General features: G+C 37.3%; 1 protein-coding gene across 1 annotated transcript in view; it reads right to left on the bottom strand.

Moving 5' to 3' along the window:
- Positions 1-16127, bottom strand: part of GREB1L (GREB1 like retinoic acid receptor coactivator) — a 272602-nt gene that overhangs the window by 122260 nt on the left and 134215 nt on the right. The window contains exons 3-4 of the mRNA XM_082640432.1: positions 3238-3402; positions 2833-3030 (exon numbers count right to left, since the gene is read on the bottom strand). Coding sequence (XP_082496558.1) covers positions 2833-3030; positions 3238-3394 — 355 coding nt within the window. The 5' untranslated portion in view covers positions 3395-3402. The remainder of the gene's footprint in view (positions 1-2832; positions 3031-3237; positions 3403-16127) is intronic.

Genomic DNA, 16127 nt, shown 5'->3' with positions numbered 1-16127 from the left:
TAAATCTAATGTAGTATCCCAGATGGGATTCTGGAACAGAAAGAGGACATTAGGTCGAAACTAAAGAACACAAATAAACTACAGACTTTCATTATTACTAAAATTACTAGTAATGTAACATGCTAACAATAGGGCAAACTGTGGGGATATACAGAAACTCTGTACTATTTTAGCAATTTTTCTGTAAATCTAAAACTGTTCTTAAAGTCTGACAAAGAACAGACTTGTGGTTGTCAAGGAAGGGGGAGGGATGGATTGGGAGTATGGGGTTAGCAGATGCAAATTATATAGAGAATGGATAAACAACAAGGTCCTACTGTATAGCACAGGGAACTGTATTCAGTATCTTGTGATAAACCATAATGGAAAAGAATATATGTGTGTGTGTGTGTGTGTGTGTGTGTATAACTGAATCACTTTGCTGTACAGCAGAAATTAACACATCATTATAAATCAACTACACTTAAATTTTTTTAAAAGTCCATTTTTAAAATGTCCTGTTTTATCTTCTTGCCTTCCAGTTAATCACCAGCACAAGCCACACAGGTGATTTAATTGAGAGGAAAGAGAATAGGTGAGAAAGAAAAGGCAAGGCTGAGTCCAGGAACAGGGTCACGAAGAAATCAATCCAAGGCCAGAAATGGTTGCAAAGGCAAGGAAAAGTTCCTGAGTTCACTTTGTAGTTAGTTTGAGAATATGCTCACAAGGGTCTGGACTGTTTCCTCCAAACCTTCATTCTTGTGATTCAGATCAACTAATTATATACAAAATATATGATCAGGGATCCCCAGTTAAGAAAAAAATATATTATGCAAAGAGCAATATTTAATTTAGTTTTTTTAAAAGATTGAAAATAAGCTCTGTGTGTCTCTAAAGAAGTAGCTAAAGAATCTATGAAATGTGATTATATTTCAAGACCTATAGGATCCAAATATCTGGTGTAGCAGGTAGTTCAATTTCCCCACTATTAGAAATATGTCAGAAAATTAATATAATAAATATTAAATCTCAATTAAAACCTAAGATAAAATAAGAAGTAACCTTATTACTCCCCTCTAGGGTAATTTTAAATTATATCTGAACTAATCCTGAAAGAAACATAGGATCTTTCTTTTAGAGGCTACTGGAGGACCTGGGAAAAAGTACCCTAAGGGGGGGGCGGTGTGTAAGCCTATTTACTGTAGTCAAGGAAAGAAAAGTACGTTATGGGGCACACAAATAATTTATTTGACAAACTTGCCCCTACTCTCAAACTCATTTTCTGGGAGTAAAACTGACATGCTGCCTTAAAATCAAGACTCTTGCAGCAAGTGATTTTAATTTTAAAGGGGAGCCACAGTACAGAGCCCTTCTTTGTAAACCTCATCTGCATTTCCTTAATAGCCAAGGTTTTCACTTCACAGAACCAGATTTTGCATTCTCCAATTATCTCCAGCTTGAAGGTTACAGAGTAATCTAAATGGGGGAGGGGAAGTTTACTGAAACAGCTGTAAACACAAACTAATCAAAGCAGTATTTGGAGGCCTAAAATCTGGCGGCCCTTTACCCCTTTAGACAATCAACTGCCTCCCAGCAGGGTAGGAACCTACCAATAATTTACATAAGAAATTAGCAACCAGAATTTACATCTGAATGGCACCCCCAGAAGCCCATGGGGTGTTAAGTATCTGCTTATCTAAATTGCCTCTAAAAATAGCTTTACCTTCCTTTAAGTCTTAGGAGTCTTAGGTAAATAGAGGATTTCCCATGAAGAGAAGGTGGTATGCTGAAACAAATCCAGGCACTGTATTTCCCTATTTCACTGTCATTTTCATAAGGAAAATTTCAGGGCTGTTCTGCCTTTGAGGGAGAGAGGACTCTTAGAACTACCTTAGAATGAGCCAAGCTGGAAGAGCTATGGGCAAACTATAAACGATCAAATTATGAACTAATTAGAAATCAGGCTGGGATGGCCAGAAAACAGCACCGTATACCACTAAATGGAGGTAAGTGAGTATAATTTAAGTTGTTACATCACCAAAACCATGAAATACTGAAAACGGTTTATGTAGGATTTTCTTTTTAAAAGTGTGGTTAAAGCCTTGGTAGAAGAGGAGGTTGAAGATAAATAAAATGGGATCATCAAAATATGTTCATTTTGGGCTTCCCTGGTGGCGCAGTGTTTGAGAGTCCACCTGCCGATGCAGGGGACGCGGGTTTGTGCCCCGGTCCGGGAAGATTCCACATGCCGCGGAGCGGCTGGGCCCGTGAGCCATGGCCGCTGGGCCTGCGCGTCCGGAGCCTGTGCTCCGCAACGGGAGAGGCCACTACAGTGAGAGGCCCGCGTACCGCAAAAAAAAAAAAAAAAAAAAAAGTTCATTTTAATCTTCTAGAGATAACAGTATACTGGATGAATGTTCAAAATATATGGAAAAGGTAAATATTAAAACACCTGATATCTCTATAATTGTTTTGGGAGTGGAACAGAAAGACGTAGGAAGAGAGATCACTAAAATAAAGTTTCTGAAAGAGTCACATTCTTGCAGGAAGCACCTGGAGCATTGAAAAAGTCCTGAGCTAGGTCTAGGCTTGCCTCTGCCACATACCATCTCAGAGAAGTCATTCAATTGCTGTGAATCTCAGTCTCCTCATCTACAAGATGGGGTGATAATGCTTGTCTTTCTTAATAGACACCTGCTATGAAATCACAGGCAATAATGTGAGTGAGAGCATAATCATTCCTCATTCCTTTCTGTAATTACTGGTTTCCAGCCTTGAGCACCCCATGCAGTGATTGGAAACTAGCCAGACAATATTAGAGGAATTGGAAAAAAAAAAAAAAAGGAAACCCACCATCTGTAGTGCAAGACCCTTCGGGGGCAGGTTTTTGTGAATAGGGAATTGGTGGGCTATTTGAATCAGACATTTCTTCATCATCTTCATCATCTTCCATTTCATTTACTGTTAGAGTGTTAGAAAAGTCCAGGCTTCCATTTTGAGTGTAGCGATGTACCAAATCTTTATCCAGGTCCTCCACCTTGGGTTTTACATCTGGGTAAGCAAATAAATCATAGCAAACTTAATAAAAATGTTTGTGGGAAAATAACCAAAAGAAAAATTCATAGTTCTGAAAAATATCTGAGGACAGGGAGACTGGCATTGGCTAACATTTAACCCATTTATTTCAGATATCCCCAGATTTGGAGATCCCACTTCTATTAGAAGGAGTCTAGAAATGTGTGGGACTGAGAAACTTACCTGCAGATGAGAAAGGATGCTGGTCAGGGTCCAAGTAAAGCTGGGAAAAAATTGGTCTTGGTACCACACTACTACATCTGAGAGAGGCTTCTATGGAGTTGTGGAGAGCTTCTTCAAATCGAGCAGATTTCAGTTGCCCAGCATATGAATTCCCCATGGTCTACACTACCTCCCAAGGAAAAAGAGAAAGGAGAAAATTGATACAATTAGAGGGCCATATGTCTGCAAAGTACACAGATAGCTGTTATAAACTATACCCATATATCCTAAGATTGGAACTATATGAACTTTACCTATATTTCTGGAGACAAATTATCAATTTATCTGTTACATCACTTTTGCTTCTTGTCTTTAGAATCCAAAGGGGCTTTCAAAAAGCCCCTTTAAGGGATCTTGTATCTGAGGATCAAACCATAATAAGTGCTTTAAGTGAAGGTTCTCCAACTAGTAAATCAAGATTGGCCTGTCAATCGTGAAGCCCAGCATGGTGACAATGGGGCCACATCTTCTTAAACTGGTGGGCTGCCAAAACCCCATAGGAACACTATCAGTGGTTTCAGAGTAAATATCAAATTCTTCTCTCTCTACTAAGATCTTATTACCCTAGGAGAGAAAAAGAGTCTTCTCTGGAAAAAAAAATAAAAGCTTTATGATAATATATTTGACAAATTGCTGAAAGCAAGATTTGAGCCTTTTAAAATTCAAAGAATTTGTTCATGTATTGTTAGTATTTATTTGAAAAACAATGTTATTTCTTTTGCTTAGTTTGAATCACAGTCTTATTTGGGACCCTTTAGGAAAGTACAGAACAAGAAGTTTTGAAGCAATCGCCTTTACTTCTCATCACTAGTTACAAAAACTTCCATATATATCAATAATGACTAAATTTATTGGGTGCTAAATGTTGGCTATGCTAACGATTGGTCTGAGGTCCCCAAGACCCTTTCTGGGTTCCATGAGGTCAAAACTCTTTTCAAACTATTACTAGGATATCATTTGCCTTTTTCATTCTCATTCTTTCATACGTTTACAGTGGAATTTTCCAGAGGTTATATGATGTGTGATATTGCAACAGATTGAATGCAGAAGCAGACAGACTACTCTTTTCACTAACTTTTTTTGGGGGAAATACAGTTATTTTTCATGTTATTTATGTGCTATATAATGGGCTTATTGTTAATTTTTCAAATTAATAAATACTTTGAAATTTTCTTAATTCTAATAAATATAATATACATAAACAAAACTCAATCATTTTTAGGAGTATAAAGGGGTTATGAGATGAAAAGTCTGAGAACTGTTGGGCTAGACAGTATACCAAGCACTTCCCCAAAATTACTTTATTTAATCCTCAGTATTCTGAAGTAGGTATGACCTCTTCCCACTTCATAAATGAAAAAACTGAGGCTTGGAGAAGCCAAGTGACTTGCCCACTATCACCCCACTGGTAAAGGTCAGAACCAGGACTCAATATCCAGATGACAAATTTTGCACTCCTAGAGGATGGGCTCAATTTGGGTAAATCTCATTTCAAGAAACGCAATTTTTAGAATATCTTAGCTCCACTTTCCCCATCAAGGAGGGGGGTAGATATTAAATTTCATCTGTATCTCCAACTCTGACTGACTCCCTGGAGGACTATTTGAGAGGACCCTGAGCATGCATCAGGCTCAGCAGGTAAAGTGAGCCAAGATCCAGTGGTGATGACCCATGAGCAGAGAAGGGGTGATGCATACCACATCTCAACCCTCCTCTCAGGTTTCCTAGATCACACAAAGGAGCTCCACAGGAGATTTTGGTGGCCCTGAACTGCTTCTATATATAGCAAAGGAGGCTTCTTACATGATTCCTGGTAGCAGTGAATAGTATACAGAGATTCCCATCAGAGGGTCTCAGTTTATCAAAGCTTTGTTGGAGATTCCTATGATTTGGAGGAAAAGCTGTAATCATATTTTGACAACCTTTCTCAAAGTAGGTAATAAGAAACCAAATGCCATGGATTTAAATTACTAGGTTCCTCTTCACAAGAAAAAACCATTTTGTAACTATGTGAGGTGATGGATGTTAACTAAACTAATTGTAGTAATAATTTTGTAATATATATACATATCCAATAGTTATGTTGTACACCTAAAACTAATACACGTTATATATAAGTTACATCTCAGTAAAACTGGAAAAAATTAATTACTAGGTTCTTTCTTACAATAAGTACATACACAAAAGTATACATATAATATCCAATTCAAAGTTGTAAGTGGCAGAAAATCAACAAAGCCTGTCAAATGAAATTTTCCTGAAATACCAAGTTTTTGCCCAAGCTTCTAAAACCCCACCAGTACAACTATAAACATTTAACTTTTCTAAAGCAATTTATTTTTCAACAGAACCACACATAATCAAAACAGGGTGTGGGTTGGAAGAGAAATATGCTGTGTCACTAGTTAATGCATCTAAGTCAAAATTGAATAGCCATTTTACCTTTCTTCCTTGTTGAAGGGAGAAAAATACCAGGAACTAGCACAGTCAACCATGGGATTCTTCATCCATGGAGAACAATGGAATAACTTCAAAGGTGGACCTTTAGCCTTTCTCCAGAGCACCAAATGCCTAGAAATCTTGCCTCTTCTTAATCTATTACCTGCTCAACAAATTATCTTCCTTTCATCATTGAAAACCTACATTCTCCAAGAGATCTTTTTAGTTGAATAAAGAAGTGCCCAATTATACATGGAAGATTGCATGATCTCAATCCCTTCAATTTAAGCATAGTTTAAGGAGTAATATGACAGCTATATCAAATGAATATTGTGCTGATTAAAATATTAAAGTAACATAAACATGGGCGATCCAGTTTCACCACCATAAAACATACACATAATCCTACAACAGCATAATCCTGAGCAATACTCAGATGAAGACAACGGGAAGTACCCATGGAACAGCCTTGGGAGAGTAAAAAGAAGGGGCTGACTATTCCAGATGAAAACATAACTGGGCAGTTTTAAAAATGATAATGATAAGGTGAAGAATGACAAAACTGACCCCAAACTTTTTTGGTGCTGAGTATGGAGTTCTTCACTGACAGTTCAATGCTACCCAAAGATGGGCAGAGTTCAAAGGAAAAAGCTTTTTTAGTGCAATGTATTCTTAATATCATATGCTGTAATATTTAGGGTCACTGAAATCATTGGCCTTATCCACCTAGATTACCAGCCTTCCTTTCCTCTGAATCTCAAACAGCCCCCAGGGCCTGCAATGACATAGCATCCTACTAAGAGTCAGCGTGAATAAATCTAACTTCAGGTCAGAAAATGGAGAAATACTTTTTAGAAACAGTTGTTAAATGAAATACAAAAAAAAACAGACTTGTGAATTCTGTACATATGCAGATATTTTGTCTCTGGCTGACATTAAGTTTGTGAGACTGCACCGTATTGCTTTTCCATGTTTTCTTTTATTACTGTGAAATTACACAGGGAAAACTATATTAAATGTTTTGTTATAGTACTACGGACCTTTGAGATGCAAATAGGCACTCTTGGGGTATTGAGGAAATCTCTAAGAAAGGGATCGTACCCAATATGAGCTCTTTCTGCACCATTAATTAATTGCTCAAAATACAAGTGGAATCAAGTACAAACCACCATGACAGTGTGGTTTGGTGCCTCTCTGCTCTAGCCTTTTCTCTTCTCTACAGAAAGACAGACAAAAGAAGGGCGGAGTAGAACAGGCAGCTTCTATCACTGGTGGCTTTAGGAATAGGGACTGGAGCCGTAAGGAAAAGAGTAGCTTTGGAAACAGGTGCCTGCTAACGCCTCCATCACCTCTCCTCAACTCTTTTTCTGCTGAAAATGGAAAGGAGAAGCAATACACACTGCAAGAGGCTAAAACTTGATCAGTAATGTTTTTATTCCCTTTTTGTCAATGGTTTCATATTTAGTAATTACTGTATTATTAATGCAGTAACTACTTTTATAGTAGTTATTAAGTACACAGGAAACAAGGAGAAAATTTTCCTTTAACCTAACTCTCCAAAGGCTTTTTTAAAGTGTCAGATCAGATTTCAGAATATATACATATATATATTCTGATTTTTCAAATGTTCAGTTATATGTGAAGCACATATCACAGTGGTATGCACCTAGCAGGCAGATGATATAACTGCTGCTGTCATTATTATTCTTACTAGTGATGGTCATAGTGGTGATGGTAGTAGCCGTAATTGTCATCGTTGTTATTGTCAAGAAATGTGAAAGGAAACATTCTTTGTTGAACCATTATAATAATAGTAACATGGAGAACTTACTAACCGCCAGGAAAATACTGTTACTGCCCCCATTTTTAGGAGAACCAAGGCCTAGAGAAGTTAAGGAACTTGCCCAAGGTCATACTATGAGAAAAGGCCAAGAGACAGGAGTGGACTCTAATCAGTTTGTCTACAGCAGCAGCTGTCTTAGGCTATCTAATCATGTATGCCATTCAGTTGTTGAAACACCTACAATAATGACCCAACTGGGAAATGGATACTCCATAAAGTACTCCTAAATTGGCAAGCCAAGCCAAGCCAAAATAAATAAATAAAAATCAAGGAAGAATATTTTTGTTTGCTGATTTGTCCTTGTCTATATATATCATGGCTGCAAGACAAGGCTGAAAAGGGAGTTTGAATGTAGGATATGGGATGAATAGACACAAAACCAAGCAACAATTTAAGAAACTGAAACAAAATAAAAACACCACCTCTCTCTTCAGTTAAAAAAATCCAAACCTCACTTTAAATGTTAGATGAAAGGTAAAAATGAACAAAGAGTAAATTACTTCACAAAGAATAACAAAATTGCCCCTCGATATCTTCAGGGATTTGGTTATAGGACCCTGGTGGGTACCAAAATCGGCAGATGCTCGAGTCCCATATATTAAAAGGATAGTACAGTCGGCCCTCCGAATAGGCAGGTTGATTGAATCTGTGGATGCAGAACCCTTGGATACAGAGGACTGGCTGTGCACACATACAGGAGAGGAAGCACAGGCCTGCCCCTAGACTCCAAAGCATCAGATCAATTGGCATCATGCCCCCTGACTTTGGGAATTCTCTTGCTGATACCCGTTTGTCTCCATTGTTTTCAACTTTAGAAGATGCAGTCATGTTTCATTAATTCATTATGTGGCAAATCTAGAAATCAAAAACATTCTTATCAACTCCCTAAAATATTAGGAATGTTTACATAACTCGTCCTATCTTCCTCCAATCTTTCCCCTTTCTAAAAGAAATTTAATTTTTCTAGTGAAGACAAGAGAAAGTTTTCTAAAGAATGATAAAAAGAAATGAATTTGAGACTGTATCTTCCTTGTCTTTCTTCTCACATCCATGTAAAAAGAAGTAGTAGATTTCAGATATTGCCCAATCTATTACTGTTAAAAAGTTAACACAATTTAATTTCAATTTCCCTCATTCATCCATGGTGGGACACAATTTAGGTAGGTAGAAGTCACAAGAAAAAGACTACAATATTGATAATATGATATGAATTTACTAGAAATTTCATAAATACATTTCTTCTTGTAAAGATAATATCAATGCAAGCAGAAAAAAGTCTAGAAGTACATAAATAAACTATTAATATTTATCTATTGGGGTGGAGTTGGTTTGTTTTTGTTTTTGTTTTTGTTTTGTGGTACGCGGGCCTCTCACTGCTGTGGCCTCTCCCGTCGCGGAGCACAGGCTCCGGACACGCAGGCTCAGCGACCATGGCTCATGGGCCCAGCCGCTCCACGGCATGTGGGATCTTCCCGGACCGGGGCACGAACCCGCGTCCCCTGCATCGGCAGGTGGACTCTCAACCACTGCGCCACCAGGGAAGCCCTGGAGTTGTTTTTAAATGATCTTTCTATTTCCTTATTGGTATCTTCCAATTTTTAAAGTAGTGAACAATATTATAACAATAAATGAAAAGGAAAATATCATATAGCAACTGAGTTAATCCCAACTCTATGACTATCCCTGAACAAGTAGTTTTAAAAATAAACTTATTACTCAAAGAGACAGTAAGAACAATGGAATTTGCAACGTGCACACCCCCACCGTCTTCCTGGTACTTTAGGATTCCAGGGGAAATAAAATTCATTCCAGTGTTTAGACCAAGAAACTCCCATTAAGAGTTGGCATTTCTACTACTACCTTCTAGCATAAGACTCCAAAGCATTTTTTCCCGGTTATGATACACTTGTACTGACCCAACCATCTCCCTCAACAAGTTCTTTTGACCAAGTAAAAATATTTTCAAGGTACTGCACTTGGGCTATTAATAAAGGTTGACTTTTAATACCAACTATCTGGAGAAGGTAAGCATTAATTTTTTTAAAAGTAGTTTTTAAAAGGTTTCATCACAGTTAGTGACTAGTAAGAACAAGACAAACTCTGATTTTCTTTAAAAAAATCATGTACAGGTGGCCTTTGGTAGCAGCGGGTTTCTGCACCTAACCATGAAATCAGTCCTCAGTTGGTTAAATCTGAGGACGCAGAAGCCGGCAGATGCGGAGGACCAACTATTCTAGCCATTTTAAATAAGGGACTTGAGCATCCATGGATTTTGGTATCTGCGGGGTCCTGGAACAAATGCCCTGTCGATACCAAGGGAGAGCTGTAGGGTGTAAAAGAAAAAGAACTGAATCTAAGACACTAGGGTTGCCTGGTTTTAATAGCAAATTAGGTTATGGAGCAGGTAGATGGGAATATATATTTTTTAGAAGGTTTCAAATTTGTAGTTCCAAGCTTTGTCTACTGAAAAGTCCCAGAAGCAATGACAATTCAATAAACAGTAAGCACTTCCTAGTACTCTGTGGTTTCCTACTAGCATAGTCACTGAAAAGAATCAAGTCTCCTTGAAGGCTCCAATTCCAGGTCTGGGGCAGGAAATACCACATTTGGAACTACACACTATGTGGTTGGTTGAATCTGTGGTTACCAAGGACTGACTATGGGACTCGAGCATCTGTGGATTTTGGTATCTGCAGCAGGTCATGGAACTGACCCCCCCAGTGGATACTGTGGGACAACCGTATACACTATGATCCTTGAACATCTTGTGCCAGAAAGCAAAGAAGCTATCAGAGACTAATTGGTCATGTCAAAAGACATAGGAATCAACATGAAGGGTTCCCATGGGCCAAAGATGAGAGAAATTGAACATAAAAGAGAATAAATGCAATGGACTGAAGCACATTTAAAATATAAAAATGCGCAAATTAATTTTGCCTTTCAAGTAGAAAAAGAGAACTCCTCTTGGGAAAAACAAACAAACAAAGCACCTGATTTCATGCTGCTAAAAGGAAAAGCAAAGAGTGAAACATTTATCCTGCTCTTCCTATACTCTGAAGAATCCAAACAGCCCTGGTTCTTGAGAGTTTTCATTTTTTTGATGAAGGATTCCAATTAATAAATGTAGAAAGAATGACAGAATTTTAAGATGATCACTTCGCAACCCTTAATGCAAAATTCATTTAGGCAATGAGAATAAGTGAAACCATTAGATAAAAGGTTGATGTGGAGGGGTCTGTCACCTCCTGAACCACTGAGCAAGTTTAGCATCACTAAAAGTGAGGCAATGAGACACCGTGTGCCTCCCCATGGGAAACAATATGAAGCACACACACTACCTAGGACGTATTCCTGCCAAAGGGTGTAAGGAATGTAGTCAAACTCTAGAGCTAACTTCCATTTATAGGATGGAGGACCAAGTTAAATGAAACCAACTGGAAACAAGCAGATTCAGAAAGAGGGACAGGTAGACAGAGCAACTGATCCAGTTTCTGCAAGGAGACAAAGTTATCTAGTTTGTAGGTAATGGAACTGGAATCCAAATTTAGACTCAAAAGCCCATGTTTCCCTCCCCCGCCACTAAACCAAGCTATTTGAAATAGAAAAAAAGGTGAGAGTGAAAATGATACATTCTGTTTGTGTGTGTGTGTATGTGTGTGTAGTTGTCTTCGGTTTGAATTTTTTTTTTAAGGCACAATTTATTGACTGTGCCAGGCATAGTACTAAATAGACAACTTCGTATAACTTGTCAGTGGTTTGTTATCTTTTTCTCTATAGATGTTGTCACCCACTTTCCAAAGTTTAACAATCATCCACCCAGGCAGGCAGCATTTATAGAAATCCCACTATTGAAGTGGTTAAGCACACAGGCTCTGGAGTCACGTGACCTTAATTCAAATCCTGTACCTACTACCCTGCATGATATTGGGCAAGTTACTTAATCTCTCATCTGTAAAATGGGGTAGTACAATCAACATCATAGGTTTTTGTGAGAATACATGAGAAGTTATACACATATAATATTTTTAGAATAGTGCCTGGCACAAAATAAATGTGCAGAAAATGTTAGAAGTAATATGTGGGGTTTTTTTAAGCTTGTGCTACATCGAGGATACTAAGAAAAGTTGAGGCACCTCCTTGTATGTGTTGGGCACAGCAGCAGATTTGAGGGCATTGTTCTGGGAACAAATGACCAGCAATGTAAAAGTTCCAAAAGCTGGTATTTGGTGGTATATACAATTCACTTATTAAGAAATTTTACAATCATACATACAAATCGTTATTGTCCCTTATAGCTATCAGATTCTTTGACTTCATATAAAAAAGTTACTTGTTGGGCTTCCCTGGTGGCGCAGTGGTTGAGAGTCTGCCTGCCGATGCAGGGGACACGGGTTCATGCCCCGGTCCGGGAAGATCCCACATGCTGCGGAGCGGCTGGGCCCATGAGCCATGGCCGCTGAGCCTGCGTGTCCGGAGCCTGTGCTCCGTAACGGGAGAGGCCACAACAGTGAGAGCCCCGCATACCGCAAAAAAAAAAAAAAAAAAAAAAAAAAAGTTACTTGTTATAGGCATTACTGCTTACATGTCCTTTCTCTGTCAAAAATATTCACTGATGAGAGTGATAACGTGTAACTACTAGAGCAAGAAATCAAACATGGTTCTTTCAAGTTCTCAAAGAGTCTATAATTCAAAATTAAAAACAAGCATTTATTCACAGTTCTCTCTTTTGTGCTTTTTGCATTTTATTTATTCTTTTAAATTGATATTTGTTGCTCTTAATTAAAATTAGTTGGGTCTAGTATTTGTCTGACTCCCCCATTAAATTGCAATCACCTGGGGGAAAATATTGTGTTTACAGCTGGAGTTGAGTTTAAATAAAAAAGAATACATTGAGCTTTTTTGTGTCTTATCCAATTATACATTAAACAGGTTTGAAGAGATACTATCTCTTCCCAAGCACATTCCAAAAAAAGCACAAAATTAATGATGCATTCAAAGCAAAAGTGTTCTATTTCATTTTTATTCATCTTACTTGCTGAAAATCTTTAGAAAATGCAAACAGATTAAAACACAAAGATTCCAACCTTTTTTTAATAGTTCTGTACATTTAAATCTGGGTGACTTTCTTTTGACAGTTTCTGAAGCCAAAAGTATTTTAAGTACTGAAATAAAAACCTAGCCCTAGTAACTTTATTCTAAAATTAACTGTTTTTACCAATATACTTACAGATATGCAATACGTCTTAAATTGCCATAGAAATAATTACTGTCATATGCGAACTAATTTCATAATGATTATGTAAAAACTGTCAAAATTAAAAGATAAAGGACAATGCTATTTTTCCTTTGTGACAAGGAGTTACGTGTTACTCCTGGAAATTTTACTTACTTCCTTGAAATACCAGAAATTCTTCTGTAAAATAAACACATCTCATCAAGACTCTGTGGAACTAGTATAATTACCAGAGGCAATTGCTGTGTTAGATCAAAGAAGCAAAACAATAATAGGCAACGTATGACCTCTACCATGTCACCAGAGACCAATTTTTCAACAGGGAGAAGAGTCAATAATCCAGAACAGAAAACATTAAATAACCAGAAATGCTTCCAAAGTGTGGTTTACCACATCCATCAAGGCTGCCACACTCAGAGAGTTAGGAGTCTCTATGGTTTCCCAGAGAACAAACTTCTGGGGATTTATCACAACAATCATTAAAATCTGCACAAAGCACCAGAGGCAAAAACCAATTTCCCAAATGCAGAGTAGAATTTCAAAAGATACTACAATGATTTTCCAAATTTCATAGGATGCTTTAACAAGTATAAGGGGAAGAACACAGATGATTAAAAATTTTTCATATAACATTCACCTAATTTTTCTTATTTACCTATCCTCACTTAATTTTCCTAAGAAATTGTTTGGAAATCAGGCCATGAACATTAACCAGATAAATATAATTAGTAAGAACACATTAAAGACTTCTGCAGGTTTTTTGTTTCGTTTTCATAATAATAAAACAAAACAGGGCTTTGGTCTCCTTTGTAATATATGTAGTTGACTAATAAGAATTATAAGGGTGCAAAGAGGGGTAAAGAAATTCCCACTCTCAGTAATTACAGTCAAATAGAAATACATTTAAAATTGACTTTTAAAAAGCACCACAAATAAAACTGTGCCTTGGAATCAGCAAAATCTGACTGATTTTCTTAGCTGCTACTGCTGTCTTCTTTCAAAATCAGATGTGAGTTAGGGACTGAACACACGTATCTGAATTATTTAACCTGCAAACACCCATTCAGCTGGTAATTCAGAGAGTAGTAAAAGAGGGGCTTAGCTTAAAAGAAAAAGCACTGGAAATTCAAAGCAACTGTGAACATTCTGGTCTTATGAGGATGTGTTATTCCTGCTGCCTTCATCTTTCCACTTGGTCATCTGCTCCTGTCTTTCCATCTTCTTATCTTATTAACATTGCTAATTGTATTTGTCAGTTTTGCCACAATTTCAGTGCTACTTAAACAGCTGTGGGTTTTCTTTAGGCAATTATCAGTCACTACACTTAGGTTTCTACGTTAGTTGTTGAAAGGCACTTTAACCTTGAAAAAATAGACACAGAGCACACTGCACTGTTAAGCCTTACACTTATGTACATGTGGCTTTAAAATGAATAATTATTTAAAAGGAGTTAAAAAATCACACACACAAGTAATTCAAACTTATTGTAAAGTTATACATTAGCAAGAAAATGCTTAACAAAGCCTATTCTATACTACTCATCATTTTATCTTTTCCTCTTTACTATACATATTGTAATACACACATTCTATGTCTAGGTACATGTATATAGTATATAAACTGGGCCATCAAAATACTGCCAAATTCCTCTACCTTTTACTACCTATCTGCCAGGCAACACCCTTCGAAAGTCTTCATAATCATATAAGTGGTATCTTGAAGTCATGGGCTGCATGGCAAAGAGTTCTTACCACATGCAGATTGCTCCACTTTCTCCATTTCCTTTCAAAGAGAAAATCATTTATTCTATTTGTTTTTCTTATTCTCTATTCTTGACTCTGACATTGTTTTTCTTCTTACTACTACAAAATGCACAAGAAACACAAGTCAGGGAGAAACCCAAGTTTTAAAGTTATTCATCAACTGATACCCATTTCTATGAAATACAACTAAATTAAAAAAACAAAACTTCTGTAATCCAAAAATAAATGGCACATGAAGTGCCATGTATTCCCTTTGTATGTTAAAATAAAATCAAAGAACTTTCTAGAGTTAAGTTTTGGCATTTTTAAAGGTTTATAATATCCTGCTTTGGGGTCAGTCAATAGCTTGTTAGAATAATTTTAAAATTAATGTAAGCTCATTCCTTACCCACCTCCCCTCCCCACCCCAAGACCTGCCACCTTCTGCTCCAAGGAAAGAAAAAGGTGGTATTTCAACAGTGTAAAATTCTTCACTGAGAGACAAACATTAAAATGATAAACATTTTGGAAAGCAAAGTACACTTCAAACCCTAACTGTTCTTTCAGACCTATATTGACTCTTATAGTAGTTGCCAACATTTGGTAAGGATTATCCTTCCATTAGACAAAAGCAAGCATTCCTTAGATAAATCAGGAGTTTTTGCCATGAGACTCATAAAACCTTTTCACAACACAGATTTTCAAGAGAATCCTTTAAGGTTTTAGGAGGCTGCTCCTTTTACTCAGTAACAAAATACACCCCATGGTGTCTCACTGACCCCACTCAGCTGTCCTTTGACCTCTTCAATTGTTGAAGCCTAACTCCAGGGCCCGCAGAATTTGCCTCCCATATCAAAAAGGCAATGTTGCTTCCTCCTAGCACCTGGTGTAACAAAACGCAACAGTTCTCCCTCTCTCTGTCTCCTCTTCTCCTTCTCGGACCATTTTCCAGATGTTCCAGGCCCAAATGTTAAGCCAATACTAGGTTTCAGGATCTGCGTGGTCACCATGAAGGAACAAACAGGGACCCGGCTAAAGTGGCAATGACCCTCTTGTTCTTTTTGGCCTCAAAAGGATACGATGGGTCATAAAAGAGGAAAAGATCTTTGGCCTCTTTTGGAAATGCCAGGCTATTGAAGCACGTTTTAACTTCCAAAAGGAGGGAGCCAGTCTTGGGTTATGCCCTGAACAGACAAGAGTTACCTAAACAGTATCCCTAAATTCTAAATTCTAAGCAAACTTTTGATTTTCTTTGACATAGGAGGGAAAAAAAAGACAGTATCACCTTTTTTTTCTTTTCTAAATTAAAAGGCTTCCAAAAATAGAAAAAGAAAACTTTTATAAAACTTTTAAAACATACATCTCAGGATACTATTATATGATAAAAAGTTTAAATATATGTGGTCACTAGACATGGTTTGGGTTTTTCTGCAGAGGCCAATAATCTAGATGTCTCTCTTGTTAAACAACTTGAAAGATAAAACCACAATCAACAAAGAAGAATTGAGAACTGAACTCTTATTGTCTTAATTTAGGTATACAGGAAATATAACACAGAGGCTGTTGTAAGGAAAAAAAACCTTAGAGCTGAGAA

The sequence above is a fragment of the Mesoplodon mirus genome (assembly GCF_964341445.2).
Source record: "Mesoplodon mirus genome assembly, chromosome: 13".
Taxonomy (NCBI): Eukaryota; Metazoa; Chordata; class Mammalia; order Artiodactyla; family Ziphiidae; genus Mesoplodon; species Mesoplodon mirus.
Note: the sequence above shows the minus strand (reverse complement) of the source record. Positions and strands in the feature narration are given on the sequence as shown.